Source organism: Scylla paramamosain, chromosome 4, assembly GCF_035594125.1.
Source record: "Scylla paramamosain isolate STU-SP2022 chromosome 4, ASM3559412v1, whole genome shotgun sequence".
Taxonomy (NCBI): domain Eukaryota; kingdom Metazoa; phylum Arthropoda; class Malacostraca; order Decapoda; family Portunidae; genus Scylla; species Scylla paramamosain.
The window spans coordinates 2609002-2630000 of NC_087154.1; the positions used below are offsets into that span (position 1 = coordinate 2609002).

The window sequence follows — 20999 nt, forward strand, 5'->3', positions numbered from 1 at the left end:
TGGCAGTGCTGTCACATGAGATATGAGGACAACACACACACACACTTTCATGTGCTATGGTATTGCACTGCCACACTGCTGCTTCATGCTGGATGTGAGAACAAATTGCACACACACACACAGTTCTGAGCCATGCAGACAGAATAAACAAACATTTTTCCAGTATTCTCAGTACTCTGAGTTTCATGATCCTCAAGTTTAGCACCATTCCATCGGAAGAAAGCAAGCATGAAACTTGAGAGGGTAACGTACATGTAACCAAAAAATAGATTGGGCTAAAACTCTCAAATTTTTACATGTTACACTTGATGCAGTGTTGTGAATGGCAGAGCATGCACACACAGTAAACAGTAAGATATCACAAGGTATAGTAATATGTACCAAAGCAAAAATATTCTAATTGAATCAACTGTAAAATCATAATAGTTTTATACATGTATCTATATCTAATATACTCAATTGTGGAATTGGTTTGTGTGGCACCCTGGGCAAACCTCAGCTTCACCACCCCACTATCCCCACACCTATAAAAGTCGACATATTTATTTACTTAGTTATTTAGACAACTGAAATTGCACAAAACATTACCAGAGAGAGCAAGGCATTCAAAACTATGGAAAAGAATAGAAATGAAAAAAGGAACAGGTTGAGTCATTCTGTTTACTTCCATACATTTCTGTATATAAGTATATCTGGAAACTTACACATTCCACTCTAGAATAACACTAATGGTAAAAACATATTTAGTACAATACAGATACAAAATTTACATGAAGTAAGCTCATCACCTGTATGCACTTTGAGTCTCAGGATAAGGCAGTGTTAAAGCTTATTTTTGTTTCTTTTTCTTGAACAGCAAAGCAAGCATATACAGTAGTACATCTCCACTATTTAATTTCAAGAAAAACTTGTAGAAACTAATAATGTACAGAGATGGGAGGGCTGCGGTGTGTCTATGTGTTGTGCTCCCCAAGGACACCACTGACCCTCAAGTGTTTGCATGGCTGTGGCTCAAAGCAAGGCCAGCAGGTTCATGGCCAGAAATGGTAAACAGTTGACTGCTTTCTTTCTATGTTAGTATGTAGGATGATGATAATTTCAAAATCAGCATAAGATTATGTAAATTGTACTGACCAGTTTATCTTCTGTACATAAATACGAGTATGCTACTAGATAATCATGACTGAATGCAATTTGTTCATTAGATTCTTCTGTATGACAAATAAGTACACCACAAAAATAGGTTATGTATCACACGTGCCAGCCTGCACAACTAACGACCTGTTCATGTGGAGTATTTTTCAAAGCCCATTACTAAAGACAGTGACAAGTGTATAGTGACACACACACTACAATACATTTTCCTCACATGAACATGGTCTTAGTGTGCATGGCACAACTTGACTTAGGTTGAGAATTCTGTCATTGTACAACTACATAGAAAAGAGGTAGAAAGTTGTCAAAACTATCTGAATGTGCTGTCTTTGGCAACTGTAACAAATCTGTTCATTCTCCCAGGAAGTAGTGTTGCTGTGAGCTAGGCAGATGAGGCCTGAACACTGCTTCAGTACTTCTCAGTAAACTATTCACGAGGAGAAGCCATCCATAGGAGAAGAGATGGCATGAAGCCAATACCCAAAGAATTACTTATTAGAATATTTTTTTGGGCATTGGCAAGGAAGTTATTTAGCACTTTTTGAGTCTGCCATGCTCAGAATGAAGAGAAATTGAAATTGATTACTGCATGAATGCATGATGATGCAACTCTAAAACATAAATTATAATTTCTTTGATGAATAATATGAAAGGGAAGGCAAGAAAACTTAAGGAAGCACGACCTCAATATAGTTTTATATGTATATTTTTTTTTCTTTAGTGGCCTGCAGGATTTCATTAATTTACTGTCTGCTATTTTTCTCCTAAGAAGAGACTGGGAACCTGCTCCTCAGTAGTTTTTAATTCCATGATGTGACAAGATTTGGCATCTTGTCTGTGCTGCCTCCCTGCGGAGGGATCTCAGCCCGGTATAAAGATTTTCTGCATTCAGAGTTGCAATGACTTAATCCTATATCAAATAATAAACTCTGCAAGTCTTACATGTTCATGAAATGCACAACAGTAATGTCATGTCAGCATCTGTTCAAAATTACATGTACAATGTACCATATAAATGGATGTATAAAAATATAACAGTTCTAGGTCAGGTAATTCCTAGTTTCCACTAAGTCTGAGACCTTATAAAACAGTATTCCAAGTGTATAAAGATTAAGACTAATGTATGCAACCAAGTCACTATTCTGGATGCTGTAGACAAATGGTAAGCCAAGACGTGAGGCAACTTTCCACTGTAGTCATTGAGAATGGAGATCCTAAGTCTCTCTGGGTCTGCTGCACAGTCTTGTATTCCGTGTTGCTCCTTTATCATTGTTATTTCATAAAACTTGCCTAGTTATCATTTTGCAAACTGAACATTATTGAATAGTAGATTCCTATAATTTTGGTCTTGATGCAGTCATACAGAAAGAGTTCACTAGTTCCTACTAGTACTCTAATCACCACAGAAGGGCACTGTTGGTACTGGTGAGTCAGCTGGATTCCCCATACAAGCAGTAATACCTTATGACCACTTATTAGTTTTGTGATCTCCTCCTCCTCCTCATGCAATACTTTCTACTGAATGAATTTCTGCAGTTCCTGATCAATGTGGTCAGCAATACACCTGCAACAAGGAGACAGTATATGCTTGAGACTGTACAGATTGAAGAGGAATATTAAAATCAATATCAAGTTTTGTTGCATAAAAAATGTGCCAAAGAGTTTATGTAATGACATCAGTTATATCTAATGAGAAAATTATGGTATTTCAAGTAAAAGCATGAGGATTTTTCAATGATTATGTTGACGAGTACGCAAGTTTTTTTTATAAGAAATTATTTCAAATTCATCACACTTCATGCACTGTTACCAAGTGTTACATTGCATGTAGCAAGTAGATAACTAGATGAGGCAAGAGAATAAATTCTTCATTACTGCTTCACATGAGTCCATATCCAGCAATATTCACACATGACCTACTCAGATTTACTTAGTTTTATGTTTTTTTTTTTTTTCACTTGTCTTTTTCTTTGTCTCCCAAGATTGGCATTGTGGTTGCTTGCTACCTTCAGTGTTCTGCCTTTTGCTTCCTGGACAGTGTTTGCAGTCTGAAGGGGCAGCACCACTGATACTGTGCTCAAGCTCAGGTAAGATGTTCTTTTTCTCCCCTAACAATGTTAATAATTGCTAGACTCATTTGTGGTGGAAGTACTCTGAGATCAACCTCATTTGGTTCCACTCACACTGGGCTTGGGTGGAGGAGTCTAGGTTTGGGGCAGAGACAGGTGGGACAGTCACTGGAGTGGTAACAGTGATTTATTGTTGGACTACCACCCATTCACAATGTGATGTTTACTGGGAAGTCTTAGCATAAATTTTTCTTATTAATGAAATATTCTATGGTCTTTTAGTTATTTTCCTTGACTGGTTAGTGACTGCCTGATTTTAAAAGGAGGTAGCCAAGACAAGCCACACATACATTCACATGTTCACAACCATTCCACTAGCCACATTGTCAGTGCCAGTGTAATTTTAGTATCAGAGCTCAGCAGCAGGCTTATCTAGTTGCATTGTTAAAAAGTCAATCCCCCCCTATTCCTGAGCTGATCAGCTGAGCAGACCAGATGCAGAGCCTCCCATCAAAATCCTACATTCACAACTGCTCACCACTCATGCCTTTGCACAGACAAACACTCTTTGTTCTACAGATATCCTTATTGCATCTCATGCTCTCTATGCACTATCCATCCATCCAGTCTTCAGCTCAACCTTAGGCCTCTCACAATAGACTGTCTCCTTACTGATCATTCATCTTCAATTGTCTCCAAAAGTCCTGACCATTGCAGAACATCTCACCCTGCTCACTAACCTGATTCTCTTTCCAACATCAGTGAACCTGTATACCAGACTGAGGTCTCCCTTGAAAGGGAATTGCCGAAGAAAGGCATCACATCTTATCTCAATGCAGAACAAAAATACAGGGGTGGGTTCAAAGTTCTCTTATCCCCTCCCCTTAGTTGCCTTTCATGATGCACAGGGAATGCAGAGGCAGAACTGTTTTAATCCAGCCACAGAGTGTGGCCAGGCCATGCCACTACTCCAGGAGAATAAAAGAAAACACTTTGAATCTCATGGCTGAAAATTATTTCACCACACATTAAAGACACTTCATATGGCTAAAAGTGCATTATCACAAGTCCTCTCAGGATGTTATCTACATTAAAATGCAATCAGTGTTTTTTTGAGAATCAACAGTTCACAATGACATGACAAAATCTATGCTGTCTCCACCTGGCTTCTGTGGCATGGCTTCTAAAACCTGTTATCCTCCTCGCAAATACTTGTCTTTAATGATAGTACTATGCACTTTCAAACTTTTGATACACTCAATGCAAGCATGCTTATCAGCTACCTTTTTTCAATACTAATAATCACTGTCGAAAGAGGTTATCACCAAATAAGTGCACCACTGTGCAATACTCTTGAGAGGAAAATTGTCTCCACTTTTGCCTTTAGACTGTAAATTAATGTGCAGTGGTATGTATAAACATAAATGTTTCTGAAATTAACTAGTTACTGCTATGAAGGTTGCAATGTAATTAGAAAAGATTGCTGTAAATACTAAACCCATTTATTTGTTTTAGTTTTTTAAGTGAAGTACAAGCTGCCATTGTGAAGAACATTTCTGACAAGAATTCAGATATTAAAATACTTAGATAATGATAAAGGGATAATCAGTGAACTGTCTTTTTGTATGATTCCACTAAGAGACTTCTAAAGCTTTACATTATATAAATTAAAGAGATATTCTGAATTTTTTGTAAGTTCAATATATAGTGATTAGCCTCCCCAAAGTTTTGATTAATATGCATTACATTCTACTCATTAAGAGATTTCTTATTTTCATTACTCTTACTGAATAGAGATTCATAAAGTTTTTACCATCACAATAATACAAAGAAATACAAAGAATGCATGCTGGTGCTACTCACTCCTCTCAGCACACCATGCACTCCGCATTGCTGCAAAATTAATCATCACAGAAAAGATTATGAGTGATGAAGGTCACACCTTTGGTAGGATGTACTATGCCTCTTGATCTTGAGTGAGTGGTGCAGGAAGAGGATGCCACTGATAATAAAGGCTGAGAAGAAACACAAGAATAGTACAAGGATGGGGAGGGAGAAGGGCGGCAAGTGTGCCTCATCGGGGAGGGTGGAGGTCTTGTTGATCATGAAGCCCTGAGGCCACACCACCTCCATCTTTCCAGTCTGAAAATTATCAAAGTGCTAAGATGGTAAAGGGAACTCTACAAACTGTAAAGGTGCCATCAGTGAGAAACACTTATGTGCAAGTGATGCATGATTTCAAATCAATGTGTAATAATGCAAATTCTATATATTGAGATAAATCTATGGTGGATGTGCATATGTATGCACTCTTACGCACACACACACACCTTCATTATGGATGTGATGTGAGAATTATACTGTACAGTACATAATGTCATTTATATGAGGAAAAGAAAAAAAATTGTATACATATTGTACCACATTTTAAATTTATATAATGTTTTTAAGATGCATAAAACACCACCAGGTATTTGTATGCAGTAAGATTGCATGAAATGTATTGTACCAAAATGAAAAACTGTGCTGCTCACAAAAAGGTCTCCTTTATAAGCAAGAAGGGCATGATCCAGGAGCAAGTCAGTAAGCTATATGATTGAGGTAGAGTGACTTGGTATGTAAAAGAAGGCAGGTCAATTATGAAGCCCTTTCTTAGTTCATATCACAAAATATCAGCTAAATATTGCTGACATGTGTTCAGTGTATTGGAAAGCCCTGCAAACCTGAGCTTGGATTAAACCACCTACCTCATCAGAGAAAACCACATTGTCAAAAGTGTCATTGTTGATGCCGAGTCCTGCAGTGAGGAGAGTGTACACAAACATGCCATCGAAGCAAAGATCTTCTACTATCTCTGGCTCTAAATCTGAAAAAATCAAAGAAAATGTTATGTATGTAGATAATTTTCAATAGTACAGATCTACATGTACATACTTATGGACCATGCTGTAGGCAAAGTCGTTATCTTCACCTGAGTACATGACAGAAAGTTTTGTAGCATCCATGGAACACACTGCTGACACCACACCCTTGAAGAGGTCAAGGCTGCCACCTGGACCCATTCCAAGAGCCTCCATCAGGTGATGGAACAAGCCAGAGAAAGCCTGAGGAATGACACAAAGTATTAATATGATGTAATAAACAGACCTTTGTAATAAACAGACCTCTTAAAAAAAAAAAAAAAAAAAGATGGATATGAAAGAGGTTTTCATACATAAGAAATAGAGAGACCAAGGTCCAAGAATACAAACACCATCTGAGGTGAACGCTTAACTGTTTGGAAGCTGATTTGACAAAAAATTAAAATGAAATCCCAATGCAGCACAGAACTTAAAAAATGTAATCTTAGACTTACATACAGTGTGCCATTGCCCAGAGGCACAGATTGGGCATCCATACAGTCCCCAAATGTGAAGGTTGACTCACAAAGTGACCGGTTAAAAAGGTGCCTCATTTCCTTCTCACACTTGGCAACATGACTTGTTCCATGAACTGTAACATATCTCTTGGACTCACTCCCTTCAACTTTCTTGTCTTTTTCTGAAGCCTTTCCATTTAATGCTGCCTCTTTTTCATTTTGCTTCCTGTAGTTTTTGAAGATTCTTTTTAATTTACTTTCGTTTATGGTGGAGGTGAGAGACAAGAGTGGCTTTGAATCGTCAGTGAGTACACAAGGGGCCCTGAGCTGCTCCAGAGACACCTGGCGAGTCAGGCCCTCAGCCAGACAGGGATCTGTCAGACTCTCTGGTGGAATGACCTTCTCTTTGGTTTTGTTGGGATTAAGTAGGAAAAAATCATACCGATGTCGAGCTTCTCCAATGCCATAGCAGAGAAATGATTTACTCATCACCCTGAAAGAAAATATGAGACGGGAAAAGTATTAACTTCATAATGTCTGTCCTTTCTAAATTCAGTAATAGCTTAGTCTGGGTACAATGACTTTTTGCTGAAGCTCTACATGCATCTGTTCATGCAACTCATCCTTATACACTGGTCTCCCTCTCTTTCTTACACACACACCTTATACACTGCTTTCCCTCTCTCTCTTATGCACACACACACACACACACAAACACACACACACACACACAGGACTTGAATGAGCTACAGTGAAGCACATGGACAGGATGTAAATTGAGAGTCTTCCCCTGTGGCCAGTCCATCATGAGTATGCAAGAACAGACATCAGCATAGATCAGACTTGACAATGTTTTAAGAGATAATAAGCAATGATCTTTAAGTTGAAAAGAGTACCAAGCATATACTTGTATAATAAGCCAATGCAGTATTTTCCTAGAAATAAGCAAAATGCAGAAATCCAGTGCAATGCAAGAAAAATTAGACGCATAGTGCCAAGGATCCAAAAATATTGCCCAATAAAGGTAAGAATCCTATCTATATTCTATCAATATAACACTATACAGCACAGTCACAACAGAAACAACTAGGATTCTAATAAATTCATTAAGGGTGGAAAGGATAGTTGATTCATGGACTGTACACTCTGGAAAGCAAGTAATAGTCTTACTTGTGTGTGTGATCAAAGAGTCTGATGGGCACTGTCTGCCATCTATTGGGTGCCGACAGCTCACTGGTCACCTGGAGGGAGGCTCCCCCAACATCCAGCACAGATGCTGTTGTTCCACCTTGCTGTGTACATCAAGGGAAGAACGATGAAATGTGTGATGCCTTGATGCATTGTCAAAGATTATACTACAGTGACCCCAAATTCCATCATATACGTTATCCTTCACCTATCCAAGATACATGAGGAACATCATTGATGTACACATCGTTCAGAGACTCATTCTTTCTCACTTTTAGATAATCTAGACACATGTCTTTGCATAAACTGCATGTAAGAGAAACTGACAGGTGAAATCTAAAAGGAAGTCCATCACTGAAATCAATAATTACAGTGGACAAGTAATGGGAGAGAGATGATAAACAAGTATTTGACCATGAAATGAGGGAAAGCCAGAAAAGGACAAGATAAATTTTTCTGCTATGACTATCTCTGAAGGCCCAGGAGAGAAAAAAGGGATGACAGGTACAGGTAGATATTGGTATGTATCTCTGAGGAAAACATGTCTTATGGGACTGAGTCACTGAGATGGCACACTCTGTATCACACCACAGGTAACTGTTCCTTACACTAAATTTAACAGAGGAATGCACTAAGCCAAATGGAGAATTTAATGACCATCTAGAAATAAAAGCAGATGATCCTAACAACTTAATTATCGTACTGTTTAACTTCCTTATTTCCCATCATGAGCTGGATGGTCATAACTGTAACAATTTCAACTGGGAAAATAAAACACTTAATTGGGAAACTGTGCATGTGTGTCAGCAAGAGAGAGAGAGAGAGAGAGAGAGAGAGAGAGAGAGAGAGAGAGAGAGAGAGAGAGAGAGAGAGAGAGAGAGAGAGAGAGAGAGAGAGAGAGAGAGAGAGAGAGAGAGAGAGAGAGAGAGAGAGAGAGAGACTTACCTTTCTAAGATTATGAGCCAAGTAATTGACAGCAATCCACCCACTTATTCCTTCCTCAGAGCCTGATAAAACCTCTACATTTTTAGAATCAAACTTAAAAGTTGAGTTCACATCAAGAATCTGTTGTAGTGTCATCAAAACAGTTTGTGCTCCGTCACAATCAAACTTCCTGTAAATAGACAACATATTAATGCTCTGACATGATACCTATATGCATTCCGTATCTCAATATGTGTGTACGTGTGTGTGATTATGTAAGATGGGGTCTGGCCAATGAGGAGAGAGAGAGAGAGAGAGAGAGAGAGAGAGAGAGAGAGAGAGAGAGAGAGAGAGAGAGAGAGAGAGAGAGAGAGAGAGAGAGAGAGAGAGAGAGAGAGAGAGAGAGAGAGAGAGAGAGAGAGGAGATATGGTGGGCCTCATTTCTCACTTATATGCCAGTAAATATGGAAGTCAGTCCAAAAGAATATCCAAAATTATGAGAAAATCTCCCTCTTGAAACAGTTTGTCATAAGCAAGTGGAAACAAAGAAGCAGGCTAAAGGTGTGTGTGTGTGTGTGTGTGTGTGTGTGTGTGTGTGTGTGTGTGTGTGTGTGTGTGTGTGTGTGTGTTTGTGTGTGTGTGTGTGTGTGTGTGTGTATTTACCTAGTTACCTAGTTGTATTTACCTAGTTGTAATTTATAGGGCCTAAACTATGCTCATGTGGTCCCATCGCCATATCTGCACTCATCCAGTTTTTTCTCAAGTTGTGCACACTTGTTGCCAATACTACTTCCTCAATTAGCTTGTTCTAAACTTCTATATTTTTCTGTGGGAAACTATATTTCTTTATGTTACTCAATCATCTTCCTTTTCTTAATATTTTATTGTGTCCTCATGTGTAACTGGTATTTCCTACTTCTCTTAGCACCAGTTTCTCATTGCTATACATGATAGAGAGGTGGCCCACAAAAGGTACTTAAGCCTTCCATCACCAGAATCTCATGCACTTTATATTTCTGCCCAGAACCATGCCAAGTCTGTTCTCCAACTAGCCAAAAACTCCTTCATTAACAGAAAATGTCAAAACTTTTCAAGATCTAACTCCCCTCGTGATTTCTGGCATCTAGCCAAAAATATCTCTAATAACTTTGCTTCTTCTTCTTTCCCTCCTCTACTTCAACCAGATGGCACCACTGCTATCACATCTATTTCTAAAGCTGAACTCTTTGCTCAAACCTTTGCTAAAAATGCTACCTTGGATGATTCTGGGCTTGTTCCTCCCTCTCCTCCACCCTCTGACTACTTCATGCCACGTATTAAAATTCTTCGCAATGATGTTTTCCATGCCCTCGCTGGCCTAAACCCTTGGAAGGCTTATGGACCTGATGGGGTCCCTCCTATTGTTCTCCGAAACTGTGCCTCCGTGCTTGCACCTTGCCTAGTCAAACTCTTTCAGCTCTGTCTGTCAACAACTACCTTTCCTTCTTGCTGGAAGTTTGCCTACATTCAACCTGTTCCTAAAAAGGGTGACCGCTCTAATCCCTCAAACTACTGTCCTATTGCTTTAATTTCCTGCTTATCTAAAGTTTTTGAATCTATCCTCAACAGGAAGATTCTTAAACATCTATCACTTCACAACCTTCTATCTGATCGCCAGTATGGGTTCCATCAAGGCCGGTCTAATGGTGATCTTCTGGCTTTCCTTACTGAGTCTTGGTCATCCTCTTTTAGAGACTTTGGTGAAACTTTTGCTGTTGCCTTGGACATCTCAAAAGCCTTTGATAGAGTCTGGCACAAAGCTTTGATTTCCAAACTACCCTTCTACGGTTTCTATCCTTTTCTCTGTAACTTCATCTCAAGTTTCCTTTCTGACTGTTTTATTGCTGCTGTGGTAGACGGTCACTGTTCTTCTCCTAAATCTATTAACAGTGGTGTTCCTCAGGGTTCTGTCCTGTCACCCACTCTCTTCTTATTATTCATCAATGATCTTCAAAACCAAACTTCTTGTCCTATCCACTCCTACGCTGATGATACCACCCTGCACTTTTCCATGTCTTTTCATAGACGTCCAACCCTTCAGGAGGTAAACATATCACACAGGGAAGCCACAGAATGCCTGACTTCTGATCTTTCTAAAATTTCTGATTGGGGCAGAGCAAACTTGGTATTGTTCAATGCCTCAAAAACTCAATTCCTCCATCTATCAACTCGACACAACCTTCCAGACAACTATCCCCTCTTCTTCAATGACACTCAACTGTCCCCCTCTTCTACACTGAACATCCTCAGTCTGTCCTTTACTTATAATCTGAACTGGAAACTTCACATCTCATCTCTAGCTAAAACAGCTTCTATGAAGTTAGGTGTTCTGAGACGTCTCCGCCAGTTTTTTTCACCCCCCCAGCTGCTAACTCTGTACAAGGGCCTTATCCGTCCATGTATGGAGTATGCTTCACATGTCTGGGGGGGTTCCACTCATACTGCTCTTCTAGACAGGATGGAATCAAAAGCTTTTCGTCTCAACTCCTCTCCTCTAACTGACTGTCTTCAGCCCCTCTCTCACCGCCGCAATGTTGCATATCTAGCTGTCTTCTACCGCTATTTTCATGCCAACTGCTCTTCTGATCTTGCTAACTGCATGCCTCCCCTCCTTCCGCGGCCTCGCTGCACAAGACTTTCTTCTTTCTCTCACCCCTATTCTGTCCACCTCTCTAACGCAAGAGTTAACCAGTATTCTCAATCATTCATCCCTTTCTCTGGTAAACTCTGGAACTCCCTGCCTGCTTCTGTATTTCCACCTTCCTATGACTTGAATTCCTTCAAGAGGGAGGTTTGAAGACACTTATCCACCAATTTTTGACCACTGCTTTGACCCTTTTATGGGACTGGCATTTCAGTGGGCATTTTTTTTTATTAAATTTTTGTTGCCCTTGGCCAGTATCCTTCCTACATAAAAAAAAAAAAAAAATCTATTTCTTCCACTCTATTCCAGTTTATAAATTAGTACTAAATCTCCTCTTTCTCTTCTTTGTTCCAATGTTGGCAGATTCATCTCTTTTAACCTGTCTTCAAATATTAATTCTTCCAGTTCTGGAACCATCTTCATTGCCATCCTTTGTATCCTTTCTCTTTTTTTTTACATGTTTCTTCTTGTGGGGAGACCACACTAATTCAGCACATTCCAACTTTGGTCTAATCATTGTGGTAATTATCTTTCTCATCTATCTTTATCCATGTAGTAGAATGCTGTTCCAATATTACTTACCATTTTATATGTATCTCTCAATATCTTTTTCACATACTTCTCTGACTGTGTGTGTGTGTGTGTGTGTGTGTGTGTGTGTGTGTGTGTGTGTGTGTGTGTGTGTGTGTGTGTGTGTGTGTGTGTGTGTGTGTGTGTGTGTGTGTGTGTGTGTGTGTGTGTGTGTGTGTGTGTGTGTGTGTGTGTGTGTGTGTGTGTGTGTGTGTGTGTTTTTTGTGATACAATGATTTTACTTTAATTTTAGATTCTATATTGGTTCTTAATATCAAGAATATTTGATGGGTATTCAGTGTTTTATAAAATGAGATTGTGTTTTTATGAATTTTGTTTTAATGAATTGTATTGTTTCAGGGTCCTTTTGCTATACCAGTTTCATTTTTATCTTTTGGTTGTTGATATCTAGCACATTTGGGAAACTCTTTTTCATATGTAATATCTCTTATGGATGATAATTGCTACACTAACCTAAATATATTCCATCATAATTCTTTGTTCAGTCATATTTTACAAAATGTTCATAATGTGAATAATTGTAATCTATCTGTGTAAGCTGCCTTCACTACCTTAGGATCCTCATGCCTGCAGTGGCTCCCAGGTAGATGGGAGTGTCGGGCCGCTTGGGAGCTGGCACATACCCCTCAGCTTCTGATAGGCATGGCTCAAAGTAGCTTGGAAGGTCTTCTACATGACTGGCAAAACTATTTATCCCTCCTGGAAAAATTACATATTGTTAAATGGAGTATGCCATGAGAGTCAATTAATTCTGCTTGAGTACTAACTGAAATTTCTCATTTCAAACATGCACTAACAGTGATATCACCAATCTTGAAAATCTACATACTCATCACCAGTTTGTTTGAACAGCCTTATGTTAGAAGCGAAAAGTTTCTTCCCCCAGCTGCCTTTTTCTGACAGGGGAGAGGTTTGACTACTTCCAGGGGTGAGGTGGCCAGTCAAGGTTGTCAAGACCCCACCCTGAGGCTGCATCAGGTGATGTGTGGCCCTAAGCAGGAGCATCTCCTGGTTGGCAGTGAGGTCACCACAACCCAATGATACATCTGAATACTGAGCCATTAAAATTTCAGCATCAACACAAGATCTTCTGTTACAAGAATTTACCTCTTTCAGAGAGAGAGAGGTAAATTCTGTGGAAACATTTGACAGCACAATAGGTTATGGACAAATATATATTTGGTGTATTCCAGTCACAATGTCCTATTCCTTGGCTCCTGCTAATTCAGGCAATCAATAGCTTGGGAATCATGCCCCCCCTCCCCCCCCAAAAAAAATACATGCTGTGTGAAATTAAATTAAAAATAATATATCTAAAGAAAACCCATTAAAAATAATTTTCTCAGTGTAAATGGCCTTTTCTTCACCTATAGGGATTGCATTCAAGGAAAAGTAAAAAAAATAAATTAATAAAATAAAATAAAATTAATTAATTAATTAATTAAGATTAAATTTAATTTCTTTTATAATCTCAAAAGACAACAAAAACATATTTATAAACCATTCTTTTCCTAAAGTGACTGCACAGTGCAAGTTCTCACACTATTGAAAACAGTAATATACCTCTTGTCACTCACCATTAATGAAGCATCGGTGCACCAGCTTCACTTCAGCTGTCCCCAGTGGCTTTTCCCCATCCCAAGAAAACACAAACACCTCACTATGAGAAGACCCTGCATCAATCACAACACCAAACTGAAACGCAACAAAACAATTTACTTTTTGAAACTTCAAGTGAATGGACTGTATCTGGGGGTATATGAGACTCACAAATAGGCATTAGTGTACACTAGACTTATCATTTTCTTTTCTAAGCAGTTTTACTAAATTGAAATATAAATTTTTCTCATAAAATGTTTCTAGAGAGTAAGTGCCTCACCTTCTGTGGTCTGGGCAACACTTGCAAGCACAACCACACAACACAGCCAATGCCAAAGAAGCCAATAATGAAGGAAGCAAAGGTGACCAGGTACCAGCTTCCAAATGAGAAGGTTTGCTTCTCGTCACCTGTTGGAGGAATATTTTATATATCATTCACAATAATAAATATCAGCTGAGTATCTGTACTGCCTGCTCTGGTCATAATGCACAAGCCATCACTATCATGTTTCACTATTGTGAGAGCCAAATCTTGGACAATCATGGAAATACTGACAAATTGTTCTGATGGCAAGATACACTAGCAGTGAGGGAAGCTCCTGCCCAGGAGTGAACCCACAACAGACTCACCACTGAAGCAAGCTTTTCCTGACACGTTGCATTCAGGCTACAATTGATTACCATGCCCCGCCCTGCATGATGTGATAATGCTTGCAAATATAGTTGTAAGTTATGCAAATAGATAACTTGTCTCACCTACTTCTCTTAAGGGAAGTAAATCTTGTTGATAAGTGTGTTTCTTTGAGTATTTTCAAGTATTTCTGTAAGATATTCATAAGACACACTGAGCCATTTACCTCCATGTCAAGTATTGTTCATCAAGCACCAGCAGACATGAAAAGCTTTAATTGCTATGGTTCAGAATCACCAGTACACCAACACCTAAATGTGCAGTACTGCATGTATTGGTGTTAGGTGCAAATACTGACCCAGGAGTCCAATCATGAGTGTGTCTCCGTCTTCAACATTTGCCTGCTGGAGAGTCTTGTTCAGATTAAGAATGTGGTTGTCTCGGCTCCGCATCACATACTTATCAGACACTGAAGCTCCCTGGGGAAGAGGGTGAGTTATGTCCCTCAGATGTTTATGAAGAGGTTATTCATGCAGGAAATGAGAAAAACTTAATGGATGACAAATATGCACACACACACACACACACACACACACACACACACACACACACACACACACTCTCAAGCATCTAAACCACATCTGTGTCTTTGTGTTCCTGTGTGGCTGGCTAATGGTGTGCTCACCTTGTAGGTACAATAAGCCTCCAGCACCTTCCGTAGTGTGTGAGTTGCAGGAACACTGAGCACCAGGTGGCCAGACAGCTGGCCACTCAGGATACTCCAAACTGTGACCTTCATCCTTACAACCCACCGAGGCTCGCCATCCTAACCTAATGCACTAAAAAAAAAGTGTTGTTACTCAAATGTCCATGTGACTTTAATGTTAGCACAAGCATTAACATGTAACCATCTGCTTATGTTCTCTAAATTGACAACAGCGAAGTCTGGATCAAGTAAGCAAGCACATCCAGTGCAGTTAACATCTTGCCAATGTACAACTCGGGCAGTGTATGTTTGACTCTGGGCTGAAGCAGACAATGCATACCCTAAGAAATATTATTCTTTAATAAAGAGTAAATGCCACAACTGACTTTATAAACTTTGTGTTCATGAAGATCAATCAATCAAAGTTCTCTGAGGTCAAAATTGCCCTGTTGGGCTTCATGATATCCAGTCCTTGGGAGAATAGCCTTGCACCAACAACAGAGATGGTGGCTGTGCTATGCTGTATTTAGAAAGACCAAAGGAAAGGGCACAACACATGGTCTGCACCAGCTGCTTGCTGCTCTTTTTATTCTCTGAAGACCAGGTATTAAATTCCATGTCTAAGTTGTTGGAATGATGGTGATGACAGCTGTGTACTGGACACCTACTGAGGAGGCCACTATATATATGTACTGGTATGGTATGTCCTTCTCCCATCCTGCCTCCTACATGATGGGGATATGGAGTGGAGTCACATCTGGACACTAAGCAGTTTATTTGGTGCACAGAGAGAGAATGGATGCAGAGTAAAGAGTGTGCTCACCTTGAAGTGTGATACTGGTCTCTAGCTGACTCTCAGACCCTTAATTTATTAACCCTGGACTGAGAACTCTCCAATCATGTACAATTCATCCATCACGTGGTTCAGGAGAAAAGGGTGTGGATGTGAGAAATGGTGAAAAGTACAAGTCTAGGTGTTTCTCCAGGGGACCAACACCCCTAGGAAAATCAGGTGAGGTGTGAATGGGAAAGAGGAAAGTCAGGTGAGGTGTGAATGAGTGAGGAGTGTCCCCCCAATGTGGGCACATACACCAATGTGTTTGAGTGTATGATGACACAATAATATCATATAGTACAGTACAGCTGCTGTCTCTGTTCTGTTGGATAGCAAGTGGGCTTTGCTTACCCTGAAGTGGCAACAAGGGAGTTTGTGGATAGAATTGTTGAAATTCTGATAAAATTTTACTCTTTCACCAGCCTCTCTATTCTGGACGAAACTATTTTTCTGGTAGTTTTCTGCCTGTTCTGAGTTAATTTGCTTGTTGCTTTCTCTACAAATCATTAGTTTTTGTTTTTTTACCCATGTGACCCCCATCCCCTCAGAAACTAATGATTTGTGATAAAAATGAAAAGCAGATTATAATACAAAAAAAAAAAAAAAAAAAAAACTGAAAGCTAACATAAAAAAAATGGTTTCATCCTCACAAATAAGTATCACAACAGTAACACTCACTTGCAATGTTCCCATTGAGAGGAGTGGCCACTGCTCATGTATGGCCATCAGCCGAATGTCACATACCACCACCTAACCTAACCTTACCAAACTAATCTAAACTAACCAAACTAACCTAATCTAACCAAACTAACAAATTGGCCTAACCTAACCAAACTAACCTTACCTAACTGGCAAAGCTAAGAAATCCATCACACGCACAGGTGTATCATGTCCAAGTGTTGCCACAGGAGTGAATGAATTTGCTTCCCCAAAAAATATATAAATTCTTAAAAATTGCTGACAGCATCATAAATAATTTGCAGGTATATATATATATATATATATATATATATATATATATATATATATATATATATATATATATATATATATATATATATATATATATATATATATATATATATATGAAGTTAATATTACTCAAAATAACAACGTCTATTTGATGAGACGGTTAAGAAAAACCAGGTAACAGGTGGAAGAATAAAATAATATCGAGGTTCTTCCACAAAAGCAAAACTAAGTTTGCAGGAAGTAACAATGCACCACGGCCAAGGCCACCACGCAACTCAGGTTAATTTCTTGATAAATGAACAAGATATTCTACAATGCTGTGCCTACCGCGGTGTCTCTTCATACCTAGCCACACACCACAGGCTGCCCCAGACCCCGTGCACTTCTCTGAGCTGGGCAACAAGGTCAGTTATCACGGTGATGTGAACGTTTAAAAGATACACAAGATGACCTAGAAAAGTGATTTACCCTTCCGCTTCCACTTTTTAGCTCCCAAATTTAGCAATGTAATTACTTCGCACACTGGGGTAATATTTTTAAATAACCACGTTTATATCTTACATAACGTGTGTGTACCTGACAACAAGCAATACAGGCAACCATTAATAGCCAACTACCGCATATAAGCAGACATGTTTTGAGAAGGCAAGGCATCTACTCACCTCATAGCAATATGAAACCATTGACCATCACCGCAGACACTAAACGCTGGCTTAGGAATCAGAGCTGTGGACACACACAAACACACCAAAGAGGAAAATATATTCCTAGAGGCTGGAGTGACGTACCTGAGCTCCGCAGAGACCAAGTATAAACAAGAATCAGCTGATCTCAGTGTTGGAACTCCCGCGTTTTTTCTTTGCCTTTTCTCAAAACGTCACTCAATTTCAGCACTTGAGATACACAAAAACAAATACACCAGCCAGCAATCTTGTTATAATTTGTGGCTAGAATGCATAATGTGGTCTCTATTTACGATGTAGTTGTTTTAGAAGGTGTTGGTGTCTAGTGGTGAATATAGGTGAAGTCCCGCCCCCTTCGTGACGTCACGGGGATCAGCGGTGACGTCATGTAATTATAGTAAATACAAAGTAGACGATGTGAGCGGCGCGCGTGGAGGTTACTGTGCAAATATTTCTCGTTTTACCATGACTAATCACAAGATACAGGTACGTAACCGATGCCTGCGTGTGTCTAAGTGTACCAGCCGTGTTGTGTGAGAAATCTGTGCACATCCGATGCGTAAATGTGAAGAAAAGAGCAAAAAGGTGGTGTTTGGTGGGCCTGGTGATAATGCAGAGCAGGTCTGTGCTTGGCTGTGTGAGTGAGCCAAGGCTAAGGGACGTGATAATTGTCGCATTTATCCCTTTCTTCTCTCTCTCTTTCAGTTTGTGGGGGCGCCGTGTGGCCATCATGGCAATTACACATTCTACAAAGCTTTCAAATATAATCTACATGGAATCCAGAAAATTTTGTCCCTGGGGGAGTTTTTCTTCATCAAGATTTGGGAGGATGAAGAGATCATATCTATCGGCGAGGCTCAGTTACTATGGGAGGACCGCACTTCAGGCCAGATTCTCGTCTCTCTCAGGATATATTTCCTCCCGGAGAACACGCCTGAAGGAAGATGCGAGGAACATGGCGAGGTGAGTACAACAAGTATTACACCCACTCCTGACTCTGCCTGGGGAGTGAGGGGCGGCTAGCCTGTAGGTAGCTAGGTAGGGCAGGCAGGTATAGGCTCGGGTACTGTCGCGCTCTCACCCTAATCATACCCTCGTCAAGTGACCGAAGGATGTGGTACAGTGAAGGATATTGGAGATATTTGAGCGGTGGCCTTGCACTGCCCCGCCAACATTACTGCTAGCGTGGTGTGGTGGTGGTGGTGGTGGTGGGCCTTCATGACTCGTGTGGCTTCATGAAAGTGAGTGACAGTGATTTGATGGGTAATTCTTTTTTTTTTTTTTTTTTTTAGTGATTTGTTCCGTGGCAAATTCTCGTGTGGTGGTGGTGGTTCAAGATGCTGTGTGACTCAAGGAAAGGCTTATTATAATTTTTAATTTTTGAAAGTTATTTGATTCACGGCAAGTATTCTTAATCAGTGATGAGTTGATGACATTTTTTCTCATGGTGTAATAAAAATTTCGTGTGCACGTGTGCGTGGGAAAAAAAATAATGCTTTGGAAACTTGACAACTTAACCCAGGACATATCTTGAAGGAATGAAAGGAACAGAAAACCCACGATTAGTGCTAAAGTGCTCCTGTCACCCTGTATCCTCTTGATCTGCAGTGAAGATGTTTATTGGAAAGCATTGTACGGACTGAAAAGTTGTCTTGAAATTACTATAAGTTCAGTGTGAAAGCTTCTCACTTTATGACGTATGGTATCAGTTGTTTGTTGAAAGTAATTATATTCTGAGGGTAAATGTGACGTACCTAACATAACAATGGTATAACAAGTCTTTACAAACCATTATGGTCTATGAAAAGTGATTTTAAGTTTCAGTATTAGAAAACTGCAATTTGTAACTTGACTTTTTGCTAGAAAATATCCCCTTATTTTGTAGAATTATTTGTGAACAGACGTGTGAAACGTTTATGGAAATACCACAACCTCAACAGTGAGCCAAATGGAAGCAGAAGAGGAGGAAAAAATAAAAGGAAAGAAAAGCTACTTTGGGTGTAAAGAAAAATTATGCGAGGTCCTTATTGATTGTGAACTTAGCTGGTGTGTGTGTGTGTGTGTGTGTGTGTGTGTGTGTGTGTGTGTGTGTGTGTATGTATGTATGTGTGTGTGTGTGTGTGTGTTTTATTAGTTTTGAAATATTAAATTAGTTGCCCTGGATGGGGTGTTCAAGAGGTGTGGCACTTGATTAGACATGTGCTTTACACTTAGCTTACCTTTTCTCGTTAGTGTGTGTGTGTGTGTGTGTGTGTGTGTGTGTGTGTGTGTGTGTGTGTGTGTAATGATTTTGAAATATATGATTAATTGTACTGGATGAGATGTTTAAACTTAATGAGATACTTGTACACTTTATTCTTTCCTTACCCCCCCCCCCCCCATCCTTTTAATGTGTGTGTGTGTGTGTGTGTGTGTGTGTTACCTGGTGTACTTGGTGGTGTCCATTACCTGGTGTAATGTCAAGGGCAGGAGGAGGGCGGGATGTGGTTTCATTGCTATGCATTACTTCTTAACACCAGTGAGGAGAATAATGTGTTTATGTCCACTGTATGAGCTGTATAATTCACAAGCCGAGAGAGAGAGAGAGAGAGAGAGAGAGAGAGAGAGAGAGAGAGAGAGAGAGAGGGGGGGGAGAGACTAAGCATGTAAATCGTTTTTTTTTTTTTTTTTTTTTTTTTTTTTTTTTTTTTTTTTACAAATTCAAGTTGTTCATCCATTAGTAGTATGTTGCATAGTTAGGTTGTAGGTATCCATAGGTATGGTTTAATTAAGTTAATTAATTACTTTTATCTGGATTCATAAACAACATTAATTATCTTGAGTGAAATAGGCTGTAAGGAAAGTCTGCCTGAAAGCCTAGTGTGTTTGATGTTGTTATTGTATAGCAAGCAGATAATTCCTTTATCGATCTATTCATACATACATACATATACATACATACATACTTACATGTATGCATACATACATACATACATACATACATGTATGCATACATACATACATACATACATGTATGCATACATACATATATACATAATTTCTACTGACAGGAAAACGGACATAACTATATTGTAAAAGGTCATGGTTTATGAATTAATTTAGCTTATTTGTGTAGTTATTTTTCATTTATTTAGTGTTTGTTGAAATGATAATGAATTGTAAATTGTAATCAGTAAGTGAATAGTGGAGGCAATAATACAGACGAGGCAGCACGTAATGGCTTGGACAGGCCCGGGGTGGTGCAGTAAATACCATGCCATAAAGCCACGCTGCATCATCACCATTATGTAATCACATGAGCACCAGACAGTAAGTTTGAACGAGATTAATGAATACAGGGACCCAGATAACATGCTGGGTGGGTATACAGGTTATGAAGAAATAGAGTCCTGGAGGAATTCCGCTTCCCGACGCAACTCTCGGGGTGATGGGAGGGAAGTGTGAGCCAGCCAGACAAAATGGCCGGTGTAGGAAAGCTCTTCTCTTAACCCTACTAACCTTGGACTCATGGATAAATATTTATTTTTTTTTTCATATGTATTTGTTTGTCTTATTCAGCGTACATTTCTTTTTGTTTGTTTGTTTGCATGTGTTATTTTGTTTGT

At 39.4% G+C, this 20999-nt stretch overlaps 2 protein-coding genes across 6 annotated transcripts in view; one reads left to right on the top strand and one right to left on the bottom strand.

The window, feature by feature from the left end:
- Positions 1-646: 646 nt before the first annotated feature.
- Positions 647-17633, bottom strand: LOC135098358 (ectonucleoside triphosphate diphosphohydrolase 1-like). Of its 2 annotated transcripts, none has more exons than XM_064000692.1 (13): positions 17500-17633; positions 14884-15037; positions 14557-14677; positions 13848-13975; positions 13546-13663; positions 12520-12667; positions 8716-8884; positions 7753-7874; positions 6580-7075; positions 6196-6328; positions 5972-6090; positions 5167-5366; positions 647-2719 (listed from the first exon to the last, which is right to left on the bottom strand). In XM_064000692.1, exons 2-13 carry the CDS (start codon positions 14995-14997, stop codon positions 2671-2673), a joined length of 1917 nt encoding a protein of 638 aa, XP_063856762.1. In that variant the 5' UTR covers positions 14998-15037; positions 17500-17633; the 3' UTR covers positions 647-2670. The 2 variants fall into 2 exon arrangements, with proteins under 2 accessions (XP_063856762.1, XP_063856768.1); XM_064000698.1 differs by having other exon boundaries at positions 17374-17512.
- Positions 17634-17738: 105 nt separating this feature from the next.
- Positions 17739-20999, top strand: part of LOC135098346 (AT-rich interactive domain-containing protein 5B-like) — a 132514-nt gene continuing 129253 nt past the window's right edge. For 3 of the 4 annotated variants that reach the window (XM_064000661.1, XM_064000666.1, XM_064000680.1), the window contains exons 1-2: positions 17739-17880; positions 18100-18357. In XM_064000661.1, the coding sequence (XP_063856731.1) occupies positions 17860-17880; positions 18100-18357 (279 nt within the window). In that variant the 5' untranslated portion in view covers positions 17739-17859. Of the gene's footprint in view, positions 17881-18099; positions 18358-20999 lie in introns of those variants that run through there. The other variant, XM_064000674.1, reaches the window with a different exon arrangement.